The sequence below is a fragment of the Anopheles nili genome, chromosome 2 (assembly GCF_943737925.1).
Source record: "Anopheles nili chromosome 2, idAnoNiliSN_F5_01, whole genome shotgun sequence".
NCBI classification, from domain to species: domain Eukaryota; kingdom Metazoa; phylum Arthropoda; class Insecta; order Diptera; family Culicidae; genus Anopheles; species Anopheles nili.
In genome coordinates, this window is record NC_071291.1 from 37,433,845 (window position 1) to 37,458,117 (window position 24,273).

Below are 24,273 nucleotides of genomic sequence, written 5' to 3' on the forward strand. Positions count from 1 at the left end.
TAACAATCACCACGATTGAACCGGGCAACAACCATCGTGTTGCAAACAACATTTTCGAAGCAAGCTCGTGAGTGCACCCTGCCATCCCGGCAAGCTCTTGTGTCAATCGAACGCTTATCCTGCCCATTTTATGACCTTCTTCTTTCACGCCATCCTGCCCTGATGGAAGAGGAAAAGATACAAGCTTGAGAAACGGAAAGAAGAAAATATTGAGCATGGTAACGAGTCTTCTCACCAGTCTCCGGCTGCTGCTGGAGGTCAGATGGGACCGACATGCTGTCCCATCGTCCCGTGCCAACGAGGCCGGTTCCGGCGGTGCCGTTTTCGCCGTGCCGGTGTTGATGCTGCTGCTGCCCGTGCTGGTGCTGGTGCTGATCGGGCCACGGTGGTGCGATCGGTGCATTATTACTGCTACTGTGAGTGGGGCTTTGGTGCTTGGTGTGGTGCATGCTGGTGTCAAAATTGTGCTCGTATCTAGTGCGATAGTTGTGCTCCGTTCCCGGGTGCTGATGGGTGTGGGAGGGAAAGGAGGACGAGGAGGAGGAGGAGGATTGATCTGAGTCCGGGCTCGAGCCGTTGCCAGAGCTCGGACCATCGGGCAGGTTAATGTAGTCCACGGTGGCGTGGTAGATGGCGGACCCGAACGCCGACGGTGGGTACTTTTTGGAGGGAAACAGAAAGAACGGGTACGTGCTGGTGGGCGGAGGATCTTCGATGATGTCGGAGGGAAAGAAGTTCGGATAGATGGAATTAGTTGCGGTGCCGGAAGAAGTGTCTAGTGCGGAGGGAAACACATCTGGAAGAGAACGAACGGTGCGATAAAGAATACAGTACACAAACACATGATGTCGATTGATTTATGGTTTCGCTACGCTAAGGAACTTCCGTAGAGCTGTAAGCGAACGATTTGGGGTTTTTTTTTTCTTGAATCCTGCCAGCACACATCCCACATGGGTGTTCAAGTGAGCATGGTCGCTTGTTGGTAGAAAATGATATTTGCTGCACGTACATTATAATTTACAGCTAGGAATAATACAACACCACACCGCTCATGCATACAATCCGTTCAAACATTCATTCACTCAATTTTGGAACCATAAGTCAAGCCATTGACGGAATGCCTTTAGTCGCCTCCTTTTTCTTTACTAAGGCTTGAAGCTTTCGACAGAAGAGTTCAATACTTGGGAGACTTGGGAGTTCAATAGAGCCATGAGTTTTTTCTGCATTTTAATAAGAAGATTCTGTGTATTTTCTGCCCTAAAATAAATGTTACTTCCGTTACCTTGATTGATGGCTTAGATTTCATTGATACGATGTAATTGCCATCATAAGTGAATAAAAAAAACTGAACTAATTAATTGTGTTTAAATCGTATATGTGGTTCGACTTTAATAATAATTGTATTATTTTATGAAATTTTCTTCAAAATCCAAAAGTAACACATTCAAAGCCACTTCTCAGTACATCAACTTTCATCAAGCAGAGCTAATCATCGGTAGAAATTTTTATATTATTCCTTCATTATCATGCTCTTGGTACGACTTTTTCGCAATATCACCAGTCCATGCCGTATTCCCTGCATGTGTTAATTTCCGATTCCATCAAGCACAGCTTTTGGCAAGCCGGTTAAAACACACAATTCCTACGAGTCCGTCCATCTACTGCACTTATAACTCTCTTTCTAAAAAGCTTGGCACCTATCGATTTGTAAACCACCACCACGATGAGGGCTTCCATTAGGCGTGAGACACGGACGAAACGATCGTTTTCCCCCTCGTGTGGTCTTCCATCTTACGAACAAGCTGCTGTCGGATGTTGTGGCTTCCCGTTTTGGAATGGAAGTGGATGGTGCAAAATACTTACTCTGCACTAGGAACCTTGCGCTAGCACTGAGAGTAACGAAGAAAGATAAAGAAATACAAGTTTCAGCTACCTGCAGCATATTTTGGTGAAGAGAACCGATACCGAAAGTTTCACACTGAAGAACGTCCACGAGAGAGGCGTCCGCCAAAAGCAGGACGTAAACAAGCACCGGCACATCCGGGCACGGGCAGAACGAGCTATGAAAGCTACAAATTACTTTAATAGATCACGTCATTTTTATGTGCAATGCCGTGGGCTGGCAGCCGCAGCGAACGCTAGGTTTCAGTTTATGCAGCTCGTGCTTTTCCTTATTGTCTGCTGAGTCGCCTACTTTCGCAAGCTTTCCATGTAGGTTTTAGCTCTGCTGTTTCTTTCGCTCCTGCTTGAGCCAACGTTTCAGCCGGTTTGTTCGGTATCGGGAAGTTGTTTTAAAACCGTTGTAACCCCTGCAGACAGCGAACGATTCGGTGGAAGAAATCTACTTCGTTTCCGGTAGACTTGCCGACCGGCAGGTCGTTCTTTTATCGTCATAAGGCTGACCGCTGGACCGTAGAAAGTCTTCATAAAATTCACTGCTCTTCATGCACGGCCGTACTGATAGTAACGTGGCATAAGAAAAGGATTACAAATCATGCAATTTTATACCCCAGCCGTATTCTAGAAATCAGAAGTTGGTGGCGTTACGAGCTTCGTTTTCTTATCGAACAGCACCATCACTGCACCGGAAAAGTTTGCCACTAGACGATGGTACTTCAGCTCGGTATGTGCTCATCTTGGACATCGTAGCACAAGTAAGTTGAGTCGAACGATTGATGTTTTGCAGAGCTGTACGCTTGGTCGATGAAGTTGCGTTGTTTTAAGTAAGTCTTTTTTGTCGGGAACAATTGGGATATTGTCAAGTTTTAAATATCAATGTTTTAGCTCTAATGTGGCTACAAATAACGCTACGCATCTAATAAGATGAGTATTATTCTTGAAGAAAAAAATCATTCAGGCAACACATATGAGCATGTAAACTATTGCACACGGTGAATTACATTTGAGCTGCAAAGCCTGGAAGAATCTCAGCTACTCGGAAGATCTGTGTAAGGGAGTTTGAATTTGGTGTTTAAATTTTCTTGGCTAACAAACAAGAGAGTTATCGCACAGTTTCATGGTAACTGAACCCAAATAGGTTTTTTGATAACAAAGACTTGACTCGTTTTCAAACGCTTGCAAGGAGTTTCTAATCCAGCCCGATTCACCTTGATTGTTAGGCATGGATAAACGCGTATGAATGTATAAAAATCACAAACCGGTAGCACAACACAATGGGCGGTGATGTGCATCCAATTTGCGGCCGATTTTTTTCGCAACCGTCTTTCGGTATTTCACCTTCGGCGCTCCCAAAGCAGTTTCAATCCTTCTCTGCAGAATACGAAGCCATTAGACCGTCGGAACTCTTTGATATTCGTTTCATACTGTCCCGAAAACTGTACAAAGAAACAAGCGTATCGATGCGTCAGCAACAAAAAACTTTTCAGACTGAAACGGTAGGACATTTTGCATGGTGTCATTTTTACGAGCTGCTATGCGTTCACTTTGTATGCGTTAGTTCGAGTGCTTTATTTTGTAATTATTTTGAAGCCGCTCGGCTGCAGTACCTTTGCTGCGAGCACTCCATCGTTTGAGTGCTACTTGAACCAGTCCCCGGAACCAGTGCTGCAGCTGCACCGGAACATTCGCTCATGCATGCTACGCTTGACTCACACACATGCTCGCGCGTTGGATTCGAGTGCTCTAAGCAAGCCATCTTGCAGCGCGCTTCGGCGATTAGTCATGTACTTCCGGGATAGAGCAAGGACTCACGGCACCAACCATTGAAGATCGTCACGTGCCGCATCGTCCTGGCGGGCGTGAAATGCTCCACCACCGACGTCACGGTTCGTCACGCCACAAAGCAGCTTCCCGGGCTGGTCTCGGTTTGTCTAATAACCAGCTTGCCAGCCACCACCATCACTTGACGCGATCGTATCTTGTTTGCTTTGTGCCTTCGTGGCCATTATTGTTGGGTCCTTTCTTGAGGTCGCTCTCTTTGTTACGCGCGCGCGTCAGTGTCCGTGTTCCGGTGACATTTCACGGCACGCTCCATCGGCTCGGGATCGGGCTTTGGATCCGGCATCCGGTGCGCGTACCGGCACGTTCCAAACATTCCGAGCCAACCAGACGCAACGGTGCTCCACACTTTTAAGAGGATTTTACTCCACACGAGTCTCCGGTCGGCCGTTCCAAAAGCCTCGGCGGGCCCTTCGCTCCTGCGTGACTCATTGTGAGGCCCTTTTCCGTCGGGTGCGTCGGGAATGTGGTGTGGAATTTCGGTGAGCTGCCAGAGGTGCCAAAGGACACGTCAGGTGAAGAAGAGAAGAAGCTTAAAATGTTCCACCCTCACTTGTCGGGCCACGGGCAGCCTTTGCGGTGGGAGCCTCCCGTGGACCGTTAAATCTTGTTTTTATGTTCCCGCTCCACCGGGAACTAAATTATCCTTCTGTGCCCCAAGGTTGCGAGCGCAAATGGAAGGAAGTGGTTTATATTTCCACCACTCTCGAGGTCTTGCTCGTCCCACACGGCACGTGTGCTTTGTTGACGCATTTTTCCCAAGCACAATGCCCCCGGTGCCCGCGCATGCCACGATGCCGGTGTCCGGAGGCGTTTCGTTGTAATTGATTCGAGCTGGCAGTCCGCCCGGAAGCGACCGCCCGTGGGCTGGTTTGGGGGAAATATTTCGCACAATCCCCGCATCGGACAACCGGGCGGGACACCAAAAACACACCCAACGGTGGCAGGTACTCGAAATCGGAGACTCGGTGCGCGAAATAGCACCCCGCGGGGAGTTCTCAGTGGCGCAACAAACAAGCCCTTCCTGGGATTCCGACGAAGAGTGTTCCGAATATCGCTATGGTTGCTGAGAGTCAACCTACGATGGATGGACGCACCGTCGTTAGGGTGACGGTGAGCCGGGTTAGTGCGTTGCTAACGGATTGCATGGGGACCTGAAGGCCCCAACGGGCCAGGCTCGGACGAGCAATTCAATCTTTTACGGTGAAGCAAGCCAAGATAGCCGCCTTCGGCAGTGAAGGAGGCTTGGTTCATTAGCGCAGCGATGTTTTGGAACGCGAGGCAAGATGTGTTTGAGAGCATGAACGCAAACAGCGGACAAACGCGGTTGCACATCGAAACCAAACAGCGTTCGATTGGGTTACATTCCGACAGCCCAAACACCAGCTGGCTCCATTATCGGGTGCTGATTTCAACCCATCAGTTATTTGCTAGTTATAACTCCAGCACACGCTGAAGGGGTTCCTTTTGCAAACTATCGACTACGTCACGGGAAGGCTTTGATGCGAATCGCGACGAGTGTCCCTTCTGCATGAGACGACTTTCGCCACAATACGAGGCATACGCAATTAAAATTCTTTACGCTTTTCGTGCCATCACGAGGGTACTTTTTAGTTTTTGTTCGTCGTCGTCCAACTCATCCAGCGGAGAGGCGTGTTTTTTTTTTGTGTGGTCTTTGAATTCCGATGAAGCCCGTGGGGCACACAAAAGCGTTCCCAGGCACGATTCAATAGCACTAATTGCCGCGGGGTCCAGACGCGAACTCGCAATGGCGCCTCCGGTTACCGGCGATGGTTCAGCAGTGCTGAGACGATTTTTAATTAGATCGCGTGTACAAGTGGGCATATTTAGCTCAGCCAAAGAGGCACACTGGCGCAAAAGAAAAAAAAATAACGCCCGATGCTCAATGCCAACCAGCCCACGATGCAACTAATGAACGACTCAAGACAGTGACCGATAAAGCACCCGAAGCGGATACTGATAAGTAGCGTTCTTTTTTTTTTTAATGTTTGTTGACGAGGTTTATCGCTGGGATGATGAGACACAACACTGCGCCTGCTGCGATGCTGTTAAAGTGATGGGCTGCACGGAAAAAGCTCATGACTCGACTGATACGCGTTGCTTAGTAACGGATCTTGGAGGATATTTCAAAGGCATTGCAAAGGACTTGGACTTGGAGGTACGAGCCGCAGATGACGCTTGGGGTGCTTCCTTCTACTTGACTTATGGTTCTTTTGGTGTTTGGCCGAGAACTTTGTCCGAACGATTTGTGCGATGCATACTGCCAATTTCACACAGCTAACACTCAATAAATATTTCTACTTTCCCAAGCACACCTTCCAGACACCCAATTTCACAACGAAACACACACACACACACACACATGTACGGATCAGAGGTAGGATTGAGAGTGCAGGATGGAAAAGTTTCCTGTGCATGTTTTTTTTTGCTCTGCTTACACTCAACTGCCTATAAATTTATGTCGCGCCGTTCCCATACTTCCTGTTGCGGGGTCAAAAGTGGGTGTTTTTTTTTTCAACTTCCACCAATGAAAGGTGCACAGACGTACGAATAAGCTCGTAAAATACGCCAGCCGCCAATTTGAGCTGCACAAAAGGAACCGTTCGGCACAGCTTCCTAGCGTGGTGACCAGAATCGGGCTTTAAACGACGACCGTATGGTTTTGGGCTCGATCTGGGCTAAGCCATAGAAGCACACGTGCTAATGGGCATGGTGAAAGGAAACTTTCCAACACGCAAACATGACGGATGAGGCCCACGAACGTAGGGCATGTGGTAGATTTTGGGGTTTTTATTTATGATTTTATTTCTCCTGCCAGGCGGGGTTTTACCTTTCGCTGCAAGAGCTGCGGGACATTTTGCTCGCACACGAAGCACTGAAATGCACGGGATAAAGCTACACCAAGTGGCCGCGCATAGCTGGATGGAATGGTATGAATGGATGGTCTTACCGTGGCGAGGAAAAAAGTGAAGCCAAATGCATTATGGCCGCGTGAGGCTGAGATGATGATGAGAGTGATGAAACGAACAAAATTAACAAAAAAACACATAAGGAAGAAAATCTGAAGGAAAGCGATTAACCTGCAAGGTGAGTAAAATTATAAGCGCCGTAGTTTTAAGAACCGATAAACGGAGACTCTGTTTCGGCATAGCATTGCATTTGAACGGCGTGGCAAATACTGGATTCGTTTGGAGTGGAACTGAACAAAGACAGTCGCATCTCGAAGTAACACCCCCTGGGGGAAACTCATGTCAGACGGTAACGCACGAAAAATGAAAGGCAATCGCTCACGTCGCACTCCAACTGTCACTGCACGCGAGCGGGATGAACAGAGCGCGGGAAATGTGTCTAAAGAAGTAAAACAAACACCGCAACGCTGGGAACGGGAAAAACCCGCCACGGAAGGTGCCACGAGTTCGTGACATGGCGGGGGGATGCCGGCACTTCACCGAGAAGTGTTAAAGAAATCTCGTAAATATTGGGAGAGCGCGAGAAAAAGTTTCCTCACGATGGCAAACGCGAGTGGCGAATGAGAGGCGGAAAATAGAAAGCAGGATGCGGCTGCGGCATCAGTGGGTGGGTGGAGTGAAAAACGATGCATGTCGTACACGGTTTTTTTTTGCTCGCTGGAGACCAGCAAAAGGGCCGCGATCGGGAGTGAGTGCGCGTGAAACAAAGCGTCGAAGCCGAGAAAGTTTGTTTGGTAAGTTCGAAGCTGGAGCTTTTTTGTTTTCATTTTTTTTTGTGCTGTAGGTTTTCACGCGTCCTGAGCTGGCGGAAGTGGCGTGTTCGAGGTGTGGGTGAGTGAAATGAAGAAAATAAGAAAAAAAAAAAACGGAACGCATTCGAAAGCTGTTCGCAGTGAAGAAGGCGAAAAAAAAAACAAACGTGAGGCAACAAAGGAATACAAACGGACGAAAACAAATGGAGGGTGGAACAAAACAACAACAGAATCCTTAAAAACCAACCAAGTAAACTGTAAACCGAAGAGACAAATCATCCCGAACCGTTCAAAGTCGCAAAGTTCCAGGCCAAGTTCCAGGCCAGTCCGCGAAGCTGGGCGGGAAAGCGATTACATCGCCACCCACCAAGGTTCGCGTGGCGTGCTTTAAATCGTGAGCCGTAATTGCAACTCGTGCCAAGGACCGTACTTTGAACCGGGCTCGGGACGATCGACGAAACTAGGGCACACTAGGGCAACTGGTGGCGGGTGTGTGGCAACTTACCGACGCAAGGATTATGGTTAACAACGCTAAATATTTTATCACATCTGCGCTTCATGTGGTTATTCGGGCAGATGCAGCCGAACATCGGCGATAATCGCAGATTAGTCCACGCTTCGTAGCACAAATCCCTGTTGAGTATACACACAGACACAGACACACAAACACACAGACGAGATATGATTAAGAATCACGGTTGAGCGATGGTGCGTCGGTGTTATCCGGCTGCGGTTCCCGGCGACGGTTGTCGCGCGGTTCGGTGTTTCATTTATTTTTTTTTTCGCACGGCTTCACGTCGCCGGTGGTTCCACCGGGCGTCTTATCATTGTCCCTGCAGGTCTTCTAACAAGCCTGCTGTTTACGCAGGAGAAACACTGCGAAAATATCTCGCTTGGGCAATGGTGTTCGCATAACGGTGATTTTGGCGATTTTCCTAATGCTTCATGATTTTCGGTGAGAATATAATAGCTGTATGTGAACAAAACACGTACATGTATCGATAACCAAGCACGTTCTGAAGCTAATCTTTCGCAACAAGCTTGAGCTTAAGACTCGAGTGTATAGCATCATGGAAAATATTGTCATAACTAGCAAACATGCTAATTGTCAATGTTCTTGTTACAATGGTGTGTGATTCCCCATCACCGTATCGCTTTAGTTGCATTAGTCCAAAGCACGAAAGAAAATCAAAAAATTTCCCCCGAAACCAAGCATGAATTGAATGCATGAGTTTCATAAGAATCATGGAACATTTTAGTATATCATCACTACCTGAGCTTTTAAAAACTGTTTGAAATGGCTGCTTCATAAATCCTTCAAAATAAGAAATAAAAGATTTTTTCTACAACAAACTAACTAAACCTGTACGACAGAAAACTATTCTGACCCGTACTCGAAAAACACTGATTCTAGCAGCTTCAACAGTCTAGCCATTCAAAAATCGACAAGTGGTTGGATTTGAGGACCTTTTGAGAGCCTATCCGCATGGTGCATTTTTATCAGCTCTAGAGCAATCTCTCCTGGCCACAATCACTGCCTGTTTGCCCTAACCTTGCGCGCAAACTTCCCTCGACACTTTCGCAGTGTTTCTCCTGCTGCACCGTGTTCACTTCATTCAAGCAGCAGTCCTGATCCTGGCAGGTCCTGGCCACACCGGTCCTGACCACCGGCACCGGTCATCCGCCATACCTGTCTTCCATCCGGCACTTGTTCTCCCGCACTTTGCAGTGAAGCTTGAAATCTTCGAACAGTTTTATGCACTTTCGCTCCTGCTGGCACACGGACAGCGCATGGTTGCAGGTCGGCAGCGCATCCACCGGGTAGGGGTCTTTTTCTGCAATGGAATTTCGGTCGAGAACGGGAAGAAATGGAAGAAAACGAGAGAGAGAGAGAGAGAGAAAGAGAACGGACGGAGAAGAAACGAAACGTGTTAGTGGGTGGTTCAGATATGAATAGAAATGTATGGAAAAATAAGGCACCCACGCCACGCCACGAGGGTGGTTTATAAGATTTTTACGCTCCTGCTTCATAAGAAATTCATTAGTATCGTCTCCGGCTCGAATGCACGCGATCGTCATATGTCGCCACAGGGCCGGAACTAACACACACACACACACACATACACAAGCCCAGGAGCGGCCGAAGGATCTGAGCTGTTTGTTTGCTCGCGTAGGTGCGTTGTTCTCCTCACCGTAAGGAGGATGCCACCATCCGGTGAGTATTGGAGTCTGATTTGCATAATGCGAGGCCGCCTGTCATCGGGCGGTCGCTGTTTCAACACATGTTTTCGGTTCACCGAAACAGGGGTCTCGAGACACCGGTGCAACTAGACCACCAGGGACCACCATCGGAGGGAAATAGACGATCGCTTTTACGACAACCCAAACCAATCGATTTACCAGCGTGGAAGAAGAACAAAATGTGCTCCTCTTAGGTCGAACGGTTTGTCTTATCCCGGTGGCACTCGTTTGCCAGCGTTTTCTGCACTCGTTTGGGAAATTCTATCGATATTAAGGATGCTTAGCAGTCGGTTGTGGTGCCACTGCAGCCACACACGCACACATAGAGACACACACTGGTCTCGTTTCGAACCAAGCCAAGTGCCAATCTCGAATCGGTTTCGGACGAGTGCAACAGCGTTCGAGAATGCACGTGCTGCGTTGAAGCGCCAGCTGCATGACACGGTTCCGATGGATCGGCTGCCCATCCTTTTCCCGAGACAACAATGCGAATGCAGCGAGATGTGGTCAGATAAGGGTTAGATAAATAAGACCACACAGGTCACGGCGTCCAGCCACGAAACAGCATCAAGAGGCAATAATCGTACCCGTGCTGCAGCACTTCTTATTGATTTCGGTTTTTCGCAACGGTACGAGCTCATTCGTTTCTTGATTGTTCCGAAGAGAAGCTCTGCTCAATTGGGTGGGGGATGAATATTGCTGCTCACCCGCTTCCCGAAAAGCAGCATGCTCACACCGCAGCTAATAATGGTGGAAGTCAAACGGTGCATTTTCTCGATTGCCTTGAATGGATGAAATACACCGCCCACGTTGGATGGATTGCCGTCCTGCCTGCCCGCGTTTCACTCGACATTTGGCACAGATATTCGCCTTCTTCCCTCCCCAGCACGACAAAAACGACGTTCAAAGGGCATGCGAACACGGATGAAAAACCACCGCCCACGGATGGTGCGGTTCCGCCCGTCCGGATCCGGGGGCCGATTATTTTCAAACAATAAAACCCTCGCCATACACCGCATGGTTCGCCTTTGTCGTGCAGACGAGCGAACGCTCGGAACGAATTGAAAGCTGCACTTCCGGCTTTTAGGTTGGATTTCTCCGCCTGTGGTGGGTTTGGAAAACAAAAGAATCGAATTCTCCAAACCGGCACCGGCACTGTGCGGTGCATCGCGACCTGCATGTCCACCTGAACCGGCCGGGGGAAAACGCTCCCGACGCGGGATCCTTATTTTTGTTTTCGCATTCCGCTGGCTTTTATGCTGCTTCCCTCCGATGCTTGGCTCCGATGGTTCGGGCCCTCGCGGGCAGCTGTTATTTGCAATAAATTTCTGCTTGAAGTAATTTACTATGCAATCTGTTCACTAGTCACCGTCATCCGGTGTGCCAGCGCCCACGGTCTTCGTGCGGATGAGCGAGCGCTTTCCCCGGCCAGGTGGCTAAAGAAATTCTTCCGGGAGACCTCTTAGCGAGCGGTTAGCTTTTTTATTTTATTCTTTCACTCTCACGTGGTCCTGGCAACGTGGCATGTGGAAAATCCGCACGGATACGGCTCCCCTCAACAGAACACGCCATCGTTGTTTTGCGTTCCGCGAAACGAGACTTGACCTAGGATCGGTTTGGGTGCAGGAAATCTGAAGCAATCTTGCCGAGGTTTCCTGTCGGTCCGGGAATCCGGTCAAACAATGACGCAGCCGACTGAACGGCGAATGACGGACGACGGGCGCATGTTCCAGGCGACGTGAGCGAGGATGGACGATAATAGAAACATAAAAGTAATCATATAACGAAAGCGGAATCTGCTTAAGCTCGATTAAACAAGCGCTCGATGGCCTTTCGGCCTTTTGAAAGATAGCCAGCGAGAGGGTAGTAAAACAACAATAAGTGCTGCATAAGGGGCAACATAATGGGATCGGGTGCGCTTGGCGAGAAGGACCCACATCCTGACCGCAGCGGTGGGAGACAAAACCCACCCCGGTTCGTCCTTTGTTTGAGGTTGCAGCGGTAGAAGCGTTCGTTTTGGATCACATCTAGCCTCATGTTGACTCACACGGATGGTACTTCTGATGCTGATAGACAAGCGCCGAGGGCTGTACAATATGTCATAAATTCTATCCCACCGCCATCGGTCGCCTCTTGTTGTGCTGTGCCGATCAGCGTTTTCTGGAGATGTTATTTAAATAGAGCATAATTTTCCCGAATTACCTTGTACTGTCCGAATTGGGTTTCGTTGATGACGATTTATTTCAGCTCAATTACTTTTGCGATTAAACGGTTTCGACTTTTTGTTTACGAAGGACCGAATTTCCTGCCTACTTCGATTTCGATTTCGATATTTTCGATGTTTTTGACACACGCATGTCAAAACGATGTTTTAAATGTTGTTTTTCGCAGCCTGTATTATAGTGCAATGGTTAATCGCAAAGCACAATAATTCATGAGGATTCTTTCATCCAGCTTCACGTTAAAAAAAACGAAGTTGATATCGTTGATATTGCGGCACATCGTCCAAAATTACTCACTTCGTAACGAGCGCCCGTTGGACAGTGCACCATTCGGCAAACTCGGCAACAATCGTCCATTCCCCCTCGACGGTCCCAAAGGGATATGCTTTTGCTGCAAAGCTTCCACCATAAAACTGCACTCGCTGCTGCAAAGCTGAATGCGGATGCCACGCAAGCCCGAACGCGGCACGATTGAAGCGCAAGCAATAAAAGCTTTTGCGCTGCTCCTAACAAACGCCCCGGACGTGCTCGGGTCTAGTCCCGATGGCGGATGCAGCACGCCACGAGGCCACCGGAGTCTGGCAAATGTGTGTCCGCGTCCTGACAACCTCGAACCGAAAACGCGCCCTCGCGTGAACGGCTGAATTGCAGTCGCGAAAGTGGATCGGATCCATACACGTAGCGCACGGTTGCCGTTAATGCCCTCTCGGTGGCCACATGTGAGCGTAGGGCAACGGTGCCAATAAACAGTGCTCATTCACACATTGTTCCTGAGAAGAGCACACGCCTTTCCTGGTCACCTTACCCGTGGGAAACGTTTCGCAATGAAGTGGAAAATTTGCTCGCTCGTTGGACGACATGTTTCGCTAATTATTTCGCTTTTTTTTTTGTTCATTTCTACAAATGCTCGTGCCGGAAACGTAATGCCTTTTCACCGGTTCTTGGACTGGCTGGGTGTGGTTGTGTGAATTTTTTTGTCATTTCGAATGTCAGTTTAAGAACCTGGGTGTGTGTGTGTGTGTGTGTAAGCCGGAAAAGAGAAGAATATTTCGAAAAAACACGTGCCGCGTCGAGTTCCCGAGCAGTTGGGTGGTCGCTGGGTGGGCTCAGGTTGGGAAAGGGACGTGATTTGAATTTTTCCGCCTGTCGCGGTGGATTTCACTCTGTTAATGCGTGCGAAGCTGGGAAGCACATCCACCGCGCACGGGGTGGCCATAAATTGAAGCGAAAACATTATGCCGCTGGCGAAAATTGTTCTCGGTACATAAACAAACTGAGCCACCGCGCAAGAAGCAGCCGCTTTTGTTTAGCGCGTGGGGTTTTCGAGGTCGCAATGAGTTCGTTTTCCAGCGAAATAATCCCATCTTTGTACCGGTTTCAGGCCGCACTGGGCCACAAACGGTTCGTGGATGGAAGTTTACTGAGTAACAACAACACAGCGCTCTTTTGAAGCAATCAACCATCGGCGCCGGTTTGATGCGTATGTTTGGGACGAGTAATTCGTAGCGCAATCGAAACTCCCCAGGGGGGCCGATGAAGACCAAAGCACACGGGCACCTTCTATTATTCGAAAGCAACAGACCGACTCAGCGATCGTCATCGCGTACGCTGCGCCAAAATTGCCAGGATTTTGTGGGACCGAAAATTAAGCGCAATGAATGATTTTATTGGATGCGAACGCCACAGCGGAAACATCCGCTTACCGATGAAAGCTGTAAGCTGCTTAGCGCAAAAGTCTTCATCGGTGCGCACGGCGATGGAATGTCTCGAGCAACAAGCGTCTCGCGAACGCAAACGAGCCGCTTTCCCAGTACACTAGGCTTAGCTTTACATTGTCTGACTGAAAGCTCACGGGTACGAGCTTTTTTGCTAAGGTTTGAGGCTGGACCAGTTGTACAAATCCCTCCATCGGTATCGACGCCAAGCAGCTGCAAGCTTGTTTCGTAGGCTTTGCAGCTAGTGGTGTGGTTTCGTCGGAATTCGTTCTTAAATTAAATAGAAAGCACCACTCCATACCAAAGGATACGTCGCTTTGCTCATACATGCTCACGCTTGATACGCTTTCACGTGTTTCCCACGCCTAGTCTTATTTCTTTTGCCCACGTTGTGCAAGATGGCTTTTACCATCGTCTTACACGGTGTCTAGATCACCTTGCATTCAACCCGGTCCCAGCAACAAACCTTGTAAAACATCGCAATACGCGTTTGCTGATCGATTCCGACCGATAAGCAAGCACGGAGCGCTGTAACGTTCTTAGATCCTTACCGGTCAGAGGTGTGCGAAGTTTTTTCCAAGGAACACCAAGCCCGTGATCCGACCCGAGAGCACCGGTTGCGGACTGTTGCGATTCTACAATTCCCTGTCTTCTCCGGGTACTCTGGTACCGTTTGTTTCCACCCCAAAAGCTTTCCTTCAGCTCGATTCCCACCAAGCCCCAGGATAAGCGCCATCGTCAAAGCCATAATACGCTGTCATGTTCAGTCAGCTCGTCAGTCAGCGGCTGGGACGAGCCGAGCGAACGAGCGAAAGAGTTTCCCTGGCCGTTCCGTTGCAAACGGTGAACTTCTGTGTGCTCATAAATAAATTTCGCTGCTCGGAAGCCATTTTTCGTGCGCGCCTGGTTGCCCTGGGGAATGTACAAGGGACCTTCCGTTCGTGGGTAAAACGGAATGAGAAAGAGTGAAGGAGCAAGAGAAAGCGCGAGGGAGGGAGAGAGAGAGAGAGAGAGAGAGAGAGATTGCGAGGAAATTATATGTTACCTGAACATCCGGTCTCCGGAATGGGTTTCGGCGGGCTAGCGTATCGGCAAAGCTTCTGCGGTGCCGAGGGAAGGATTATTTCTTCTTTTTTTTTTTGCTTGAGTAAATATTTTTAAAGCTCTTGCGATGCGTTCCCACAGCGATTCCTTTCTCGATTCGCGTCTGATTACAAGCGGAATTCGGTAAATATTTCTGCATGTAATATGCATCGCGATTCTGGGCGGGAACTTACAAATTGATTTTTGCTGGCTGAAAAACCACGTAATTAAAGCATAACTCGGTTGTGATAGGACGAGCTATTACTTCTTGCTACCCACATAAATTTATCAATTTACATTTCATTTAAATTTTGATTGAATTTCATTAGAAGATTTGTTGCCGCGTTTGATTGTACATTGATAGGCAAGTCAAATCAAAATTACATTTGAGTGGCATCATAAAAATAAGAGCTTCAGTTTGGCTTTTCCATCAAATATTATATCGAGTAAATAGAAACACGCCACAACAAGATATGGCTAATGTGTTGAGTTCGATGTATGTTAGCTTCGCCACGAAGCATTTGCAAACAATTTTGGTTAATTGAGAATTGCGCTAGAAGTACGTTAAACTATTCAGCGTAGTGTACCGTTCAGTCGGGCGTGTTGCAAGCTGCTACCATGCGAACAACCTCCTCAGCAACAGCTGCTATCGCTTGTGGTACTCCATTCTGACGGGAAGCACCACGCTTTGTGCGACGAGTCGCGCACGTTGAAAGCGGTTCCATTATTAGCCGATGTAGTTACAGGCAGCTAATTAGTTCAACTTTGCCAAGAAGACAACGGAGCATAGTGGATGCCATCAACTGGAACCATCGTCATTTCGCTCAACTGTGAGTGCAACCATGCGTTTCGAGCGTACGCCAGTGTTGCCGCTGGGAAGAGTAAACGAGTGATACTTTGAAAAATTTCATTCTTTAGATGTGCGAGTTGAATGAGACCTTCTTTATTCAAGGGTTTTCAAGTTTGAAATTTTCTACAATCAGAAATGGTTTTTGGCGGCAGCGCTGATGCATTTATGCCCTGCAGAGCCTTCGAAGCGCAATTGCATAGCATTACAGCATTTAGAGGAAAACCCGTTCGTTAGAATTATACATAACCTTGAGCTCATTTGTCACTCACAGTTAATAAATAATTGAAGCTTTTTTTTAAACCATGAAATGCCATCATGGTATGGTTGATTTGAAACAACAGTTTGATTTGAAATGAACAACAGCGAATATCCTTAATCAAATTTCTATCGTTGTTTCTCGGTGGTGTGTAACAAATGAATACTAAACCTGCTACAAAATAGTGTGTAAAGTGGGTGCTTGCTATCTTCTATTTAGCACAATAGTTATAAAAACAATCCTCATGCCAGCTGGACTTTCGTTTTATTATGCAAGATGATGCAAAAACCGGAACCAAACCGAACACTGCTCCTACCTGAGGCTGCAACAAAACGACTCGTGTATTGACGGCCCCGTGACAGGGCGCACAGTTTTGAGCTTACCTTTCTTCGAGACGAAACCGCAGGGATGATCGAACAGGAAGTCCCGAAAATAATTACAGTCCGGATCCATGCCCGGCTCCTTGCACAGGCAGGTGGGCCGGAAAAATGGAAACGCTTGCAGCGTCCGGAGGGCGGCCTGGCATTTCGTTACGGTAACCGTGCTGCAGGCGACTGTGGAGTGAAAAGGAAACAGTTGCAAGAATGAGAATGAGAATGAGAACGCAACGGTAACAGAAATTATTGGCGATGATCGGTGGAGAAGGACTCGGGCTGGTTGTTTAATGGTTTTCCCACGTCCCGAGCAGTCATTATAATTTCATTGTTTCTATTTTTGCGCTCCCTTCGGTGGCGCTTCGAATCGGAAAATATATCGTTCGAGGCTGCTCAACAAAGCGAAAGAAATGGTTGAGTGTTGTAACAAATTTCGTAAGGTATGGATTAAGTGAAGCCTTGTGCCGGACTGGTGGTGGTGTTGGTGGTGATGGTGTAGAAAAACCTGTTCCCAGGAACGGTCGTTTTTATCTTTCACCGCTCTGAAGCCCTTTTCTTTAGGCACTTTTCTTGCTACGTAGCAATCACTTTCTCGAACCTGGAAAGGGCAGCTTTGGGTTGGTTTTTTATTGACCCGTGGCAATGTTTCCTGTTCCGTGCTTCCGGGGTTTTTTTTCCCCCATTCCCTTCAGCGTTCGCTCTTTCACCACGCACCTTTCGGCAATCCCAAAAGTGTCAATGAATTTTTATGAGAACCTTCGCAGGAAACAAAAAAGGCAGGAAAAAATAATCGGCAGAAAGAGGAATCGTCCGATCATTTGCCGGTCGGTGTTCGGATTTTTGTGGTTTACCGAACCCAACCGGCACAGGTGGTGGAAAATGAAATTTTAATTCCTATTAAAAGCACTCGCCCACCGGAAGCTGTACCTTTTGGCGACGGAATGGTGGAGCGGTCGACGAAAACCGTTGCAAAAACCGCTTAGCTTATTTTATCAATTACTGCGCCTAAGTGGCACCGATCTTATCTGACTTTGCAAGTATGCTTCTGCTAAACATTTTCGAGGGAAGCATAAAATGCACCACCAAGCACCGTGCACTTTCATCGGTTGTTGAAGGCTCTCAGAAGCGCTCCCGTCGGTTCGCATTCAGCTCGCAGGAGTTCAATAAAATGCTTTGAATAATTTATAAGCTGCCGAGAAACCCGCTCTACCATCGCGCCGACAACGAATGCCCCATTCGAGCCGTGGCCGTTCGGGATCTATCCATCTTTCAAGACTTCTGGCGCGGGTTGCTTCCAACGAAACAGCAGCTCAGCGCAATAATTTTTCGCTGCGATCTCGAGCATAAAATTGGGTCAGCTTCCCGTAGCGGATGATTTCGAGCTCTTTCCGCGTCTGTTCACGGTCACTAGCGGCAGTGATAGTAAGCTCGCTGGAAAAAAAAGCCGTTCCACTACAAACCATCCGTCAATATTTGCTCTTTGTATCAGAGCTTTCGTTTGGTTCGATGTTCAAGTGCTGTTTAGTTGGAACCAATCATGAAATGGGTTGGATGAAGCGGCGTATGCAAAGCTGTTCAACAGAATATGGTCGTCCTGAAGACCACCAGTATCACTACAGGATGACCGTGTCTGACGTCGCTCTCAATCGATATTAAACATACCATTTCATAATGAGGGAAATGTGTGTGTTTTTTTTACTCACCAGCAGCTGCATAGTGATGCGCAAAAGAAAAGAAAAACACAAAGTTCGCCAAAAGAGCCTTTCTATTAATTTCAATTATTACGCTTCGTTTGATGGTGAGAGGTTTATTTGGTAGCAAGGCCCAAGCACGATGCTTTCTGTTGAATCGATCAACTTTCGTCAAGTAATTCATATCATTTTCTTTAGCCAATTCCAACTCAACAGAGCCTTAAGATACTGTTTGCCTTCCGCGAAGAGCCGCACTTCGCTGAAGCGCCGGGGCATGTGTTCTTGCCAGCGGCAAACAAAAAAAACAGAGCCCGAAGAACCAAACACAGAAACTCCAAGTCACTTAATCAACTCAACCCACGCCACCGATGGCAGGATGAAAAATGGTATTTTTATCCTTCTGTTTTTTTTTTTTGGGGACGATGGGGTACCCTCATTCCCGAAACTCATAACGCCACCATCACTTATTTTGCTACGTGTCCCATCAACATTAAATTACGAGCGTGCAAAATTAAGGATCATAATCGGTGGTGACCGAATGGAAATCTTGCCCGGCATTGGCTAGCGGCGACCCAAGGCAGCGCTTATGGACGGTTCAACCAAACGGGGCATCATTCAGCGCGGGCGCGCGCGCGTGGACGGGCCAAGCCATCTACATAATAAAATAAAATAAAATGAAATAAAATAAAATATCGGGCTGACCTTCGAATGGTGCTAACGCGGCGGTTGAGGGCCACCGCGAGGGGTTGGGCTTAAGGGCAGGGGTTCGGTTTGGATCCTTACGCGACCCCTGGCAACCCGAGCGGACATATGGTGGAAACCATTTTTCACTCAACCCTGCCCGCGTGCTGCGGCTCGGCCGTCATGTCTCGATTTTTCCCACCACAGGCGGGAAGGCAATTATCGGCCGATAATAAATTATTTACAAGCCATATTTATGGGCTGCGAGGGTGGACGGAAGGGTTGCTTTCGGTGTTTCGTGTGTGTGTGTGTGTGTGTTTGTGTGACCGAGAAGTGCGAGAAGTAAGAACACCGTTCTCGATGTGTGGGTGAAAATTGTGGTTGGAAAATCGTTTGGTTTTGTGGGCTTTTCTTGCGAAAGGATAAGGTGAACAGCGCACAGCCAAATACAGCTTATCATCGGGCTGATTTGATTCTTCGATGACTTAATTGAACGCATACATGAGCCGGAGTTTTGCGTCACAGCCTTATTGCAAACTTTGAAATCTAATTTTGCTTTTTTGCTGGAATGACGTAAATCGCATGAATCGCATCGTCATATGCGTAGAATATCCTAGATATTCCGAATAAACAGTAAAATAACCTTTTGAAGAGCTGCTCAAACAAAATTTTATCATTGATTTTTTTTCTCTGTTTTTCAAATAAACATTCGTTTACTTTCATCGTCTGTGTGGCAGCGAAAATCTTCCTCAGAAACAAACGTCAAGCGCTACTTGCTTGCGAACCGGATTCGGTTCCGTTTCGAATTTGTTTCCGTGGCCAGTGCGGCCCAACATCGTTTACGCCCAGCGAAGCGAGGCAGGCGACGAGCTGTAGCATATCTTATTACGGCGACGTTTTACTTAAGCTTCCACAGCGGTAACCACCGACACCTTGCCCAAAAGCACCACGATCGACGTGGCTTAACGTTGCGTCCCTCAGCACGGTACCGTGTAGGTGAGCGTGTACCAAAACGCCCATCCTTGGGGCGTCTTGGCTCATATCGGTGTGCGAGCCAACCGCCAGTACACGATGCCGTTAAAGGGCATCGCTAGTGCCAGCAACGAGCACACGGCCCAGGAGACTTCGGTAGGCTGAAGGACGTGTAATTATACTTTCACGATTTCGTCGATTTTCTTTCCCTCTGTGGCAACGTTTCAAGGTAAGGAAACGCGGTTACCCGCGAACGCCCTCGAACGTCGTGGTTGCCTACCACGTCCACCTTTCGCGTTCGTGAGGCTCGTGGTTTCCTTTTGCTTTGGCGAAGTGCCAACCACCTATCGGCTTGCGAAATCTACAACTGGAACCTGTACAACCGTTTTGATTCAGTGGCTCCCTGCCGGTAAAAAAACAGGTCCTTTTTGCGCGGCGGCCATTGATTCATTTTTTTTTCTTCGTCCTACTGAGCTTTCATTCCGCTTTGCTCTCCGACTCGTGCTCCGGCAGAGGTAGCTGGAGGCCTGCGAGGCAAATAACCGGAGAATGATCGACCACGAAGATAGGGGTGGCAATTTGCATGGATTTCGGATGGATCACCGACTCACCAACACCACGGTGGAACGAGTCCTGTGGTGTACCAACACAGTGGCTCGCTTGCAAACGAATATTGATTAGCTGGCGCTTAAGAAGTAGAGCAAATAAGCGGACCGGCGGGAATCGACCGTGAGAGAGACCGTGTTTTACCCACGCATGCGAGCAGGGCAATGAAAAGTAGCTGAGGAAAAATCGATACACCTGAATCGTATACTAACCAGTGCCTGTTGGACTGTTCGTATGAATGTTTGAGTAACGATTTGCGGAAGGCAAAGGAAATTGGAAGGTTAATGAGGTATGGATTTGTGCGAAAAACAAAATCATTTTAATCAATATCTAAGAGAACATAACCATTTATGACTGGCTTTATTCATTTTAAAGACTCTGGAGCTTTAGACCTTCCAAACAGAAACGAACAATTAAATCAATGCAGCAAACAAGCCGCTCTAGGCGGATAAGTGAAATTGAAATGCAAAAAAATAAATTTAAAACAAAAAATAATCGAAGCTACACCAGTTCATAATCAGCAACTAATGCCTAATGGAACCCTATAACCCTTTCGAGTGCTTATCACATTACTACCCCATCGCATGGGTCGTTCGCTCCAGCTCTGGTAAATCTGCACGCATTTATCCGGCACCATCGACGACCCATCTAATTGGTATCATTAATTGTGACCCGACCTGGGCGCAAACCCTTCTCAACTCGGGGGCTTCACCCCAAAAGGTAGTCGTTCCCGAGGCGAGTAATTCGATTGCCGTTACGAACTCGGGCATTTGGTATCGTCGTTCCCAAAAAACAAAATAGTCCTCTCCAAGAGAGTGTCCGTGTTTTGTGGGCTCACGGGGAAGATTTTACGCACCACAAAAGCGTTCACGGCAGAATGGGTACGAACGAAGGTGGCCAACAAACGAGACAGACATCACGTGGACTGGCGTGGCGTTTAACTCGCGTATGGGCTATTATTGGGCGATAAATCAAGCTCCAATTAATTTCGCCACTCATCAATGGGTGGGCATGATGGGCGCAGGTGAGAAATCTCAATCGAATCGAAGAGATTATTCATCGCATTGGATGCCGCAGAAAAAAAAAAACAGCCCACCGAAGCATGACACACGCTTGTTAAAGTGCTGCGTAAGCTTCACCCATCTTAGAATGGCGTGATAAAATTGTGATTTAAAAGCTTCCTCGCCCACTCGGCCGACGTGCACGGTTGTTTCCACGCTATTCCATCACTTTCAATCCCATCCATCATGGGATGCTTGGGAAGCAAATGCAAATGAAGATGCTGCGAAAGAAAAAAAAACCCGGAAAGCTCACCGGGGAAGGAAATGTGATCCTCGGACACCCTGCCGAGGCAGATGCTGACGCGGTTAAAAATAAGCAATAAAAAAGCAGGTGCGCCGTCTTCTCGTTAGCCTCCTTTCGCAGTGGATCACGGTTTTAGGACCGTGTCCTACCGTTTGTGCGACACTTTCCGGTCACCTAAGGCGCCCAGCATCAGCCCAAGACGTCGAGCTTAAGAACAATGACTTCCGGCCAGGAAGCACGCTTGCGAGTGGAACAGCACTCGCAAACAGGGTGGAAAAAAGAAAAGATCGAAATAAAATCCCCTCCACGTCTCCGATGGGATGCTCGTGCCAATGACAAATTGCTATTTACTGCCATTTTCCGGGCGACACCCGCCCCCGACTGGCCGGATGCTGCGATAATGGGACACTTTACTCGGAAGGAAACAGGACACGCAGACGATTATGTGTCCGGGCGTCGTTGCGCTTCGCCGCGGGCACAGAATGCATTAGCCCCCGGTCAGGAACAGTGAACAAAAAGAGAGCGAGAGAGAGAGAAAGCGAGAGCGAAAACCAGATGGACGATAATGAATTACGGGTGAATGGGGGTGGCGTGGGCGCGCGCCGGTCGGAAACAATAATGAATTTATTTTTGCTCAATTTCGCCCGCCGCTAAATGAGTTCTTCCACTTAATTTTCTCGCTCGGTTGAAGTGTTTCGGTTTTTAACACCGCAGCGCGGCATCGCTAGGGGCTTTTCACGTTTCTTTGTCTCACAGCACAGGAGGGTGGGTGGTTTAAGCGCAAGTATCCCTCCATCGATCGTTTCGAGTGGTCAGCACGATCGGTGGAGATGGATGAATGGGGCTGGCTGGTGGCTGCGTGATTTGATGGTTTTTGCGAGATACTTTTTTCTTTGACCGCTTTCGCTTTGCTCCATCTCCCTCGGACAGCCACCTAGGGGGTGGCTAATGATGTGTAATTCATTGCTTCGAAACCGTCGCACTTAAAATGGAATCGTCAAGGCTCCGGGTCCACCCACACCGAAACCGAATTGGGAAAAGCAAAGCAAATCGAAAGTAAACCGAACGCAACCACAAAGCATTCACGCAACGGCGAGTGCGAGAGCACAGCACCCTAACGCCACGAGGACATCCTAATTTAGCTAATTGAGAAAGTCAATTTAGAACACGGCACGGGTACGTTCGGTGCGGTCCTTCGCCCACGTCCAGCACACACACGCACACACAGCGGGCACAATTTTCAAGTGCCTTCTGGCGAAGGGCAGTTCGATGGAAATTTCCACTTCACCGAGCCGGGTGGAGAGACACAATTTGGCCGGAAAACTTCTCGTTCAACGTTCCGGGAAAATTGAATTCCATGGATCGTTCCTATTTGGAACCGCTCGAACACACCGGTGCTCGTACGTTGCTTCGCAAGGACGCTTTGATGCGCTTGTGTGCGTGGTTCAAGATTAACTTCCATTGTCAAACGTTCGCGGAACGCGAGTGGGTTAAATATTTGCCCACCCAAATAATGCGCTCGAGAAACGGGACATAAGGGAAACCCACCCGAGATCCTTACCACACAGGACTTCGTCTATTCATTTGTATCCGCCATCGGCTTTTCGCTGGAAAGCGACCTCAGCTGGCCCAACCCCAGATACGCTAGTATCTTGACGATGCGTTCGCGAATTTTCCCACCAGCCCGGAAGGAAACCGGGACGGAATCGGATCATCAATCACCCGGGGCGGCCATTCACGGTGCTCGGTTGCTCGGGCTCAATCCGGCCCGTGACATGACAGGACACGGAAAGTGTCAAGTGTCAGGTTTATCAGCTCCGATCCGGAGCCTCGTTTACCCGAGCGGCGATGCCGTTTGGCGCAAAAATGGCTAAATGACAATGATGAGAAAGAAAGGCGAAGAAGCTAACGGTGCCCTGTGCGGGTGGCATAATGAGGCACAGCACGGGCGGACGATGTCGGAGCGAATCTCCGAAAAAACACTAATGAGCAAAAACATTCGCTTCTAATGATCGCTAAAGCGAACCGGCCACTTAAGCGCACCGAACGCACGGCACGGTTGGGTGGTTGAAGTCGCAAAGCATGATTACGCCTGCCCGGGTTGGCGTAAGTACGAACGAAGAAGCGAGCAACGTTAGAAAAAAGCCCATGAATCTGATTTATCGGCCCTTCGCGAGAGAGCCCTTCAGCAAGGCTCCGTTCATTGATACGTTCCTGTACCGATTTGCGTCGCGTAATCAACCCAGACGCGCTTCACCAAAGGACGAGTTTTGGGTGGGAAAAATGAAGCGATCATGAACCCTGGGACGAACGAACGAACACTGATCAGAGATGGCCATGGAACAGGACCACTAAGTATCTTCATTGCAATCGTTCGTGCCTCCGGGCACAGAGAATTACTCGACTTAACCAACTGCTAATCGGGCTTGCAATCGAGCTCCCGTTGATGAGGCCATCGCTCGTCCTTTTGATGCATCTGTGCTGATGACACAGATACAACGGATGCGAACGGACCGCTTTTCGACCACTGTCTCACAACTTTCCCTACAAACGCCTGCCGTTGTGACCCAATTAAAGATCAAAGCCTTGTCAACTGCCTCCGGGCTGGCAATGCGTGCCTTTAAATCCGGCTTCAAGTGTGGCCGATTCTTAACACGAATTCTCGTGTTCCTTTTCTCCAGGAAAACATCTCCTTTACAAGACGCGAGGCCACTTACGGGCAGGCGATTGTGTCAAGCCGTCAGCTCGAGATTCTGCCACGCCTTTCCCGACGGTTGTTTGCTGTTGTTAGCTAGCA

At 48.4% G+C, this 24,273-nt stretch overlaps 1 protein-coding gene across 1 annotated transcript in view; it reads right to left on the bottom strand.

The window, feature by feature from the left end:
• Positions 1-24,273, bottom strand: part of LOC128722485 (uncharacterized) — an 81,782-nt gene that overhangs the window by 12,735 nt on the left and 44,774 nt on the right. Inside the window, exons 3-6 of the mRNA XM_053816153.1 lie at positions 16,231-16,401; positions 9,171-9,315; positions 7,986-8,113; positions 236-796 (exon numbers count right to left, since the gene is read on the bottom strand). Coding sequence (XP_053672128.1) covers positions 236-796; positions 7,986-8,113; positions 9,171-9,315; positions 16,231-16,401 — 1,005 coding nt within the window. The remainder of the gene's footprint in view (positions 1-235; positions 797-7,985; positions 8,114-9,170; positions 9,316-16,230; positions 16,402-24,273) is intronic.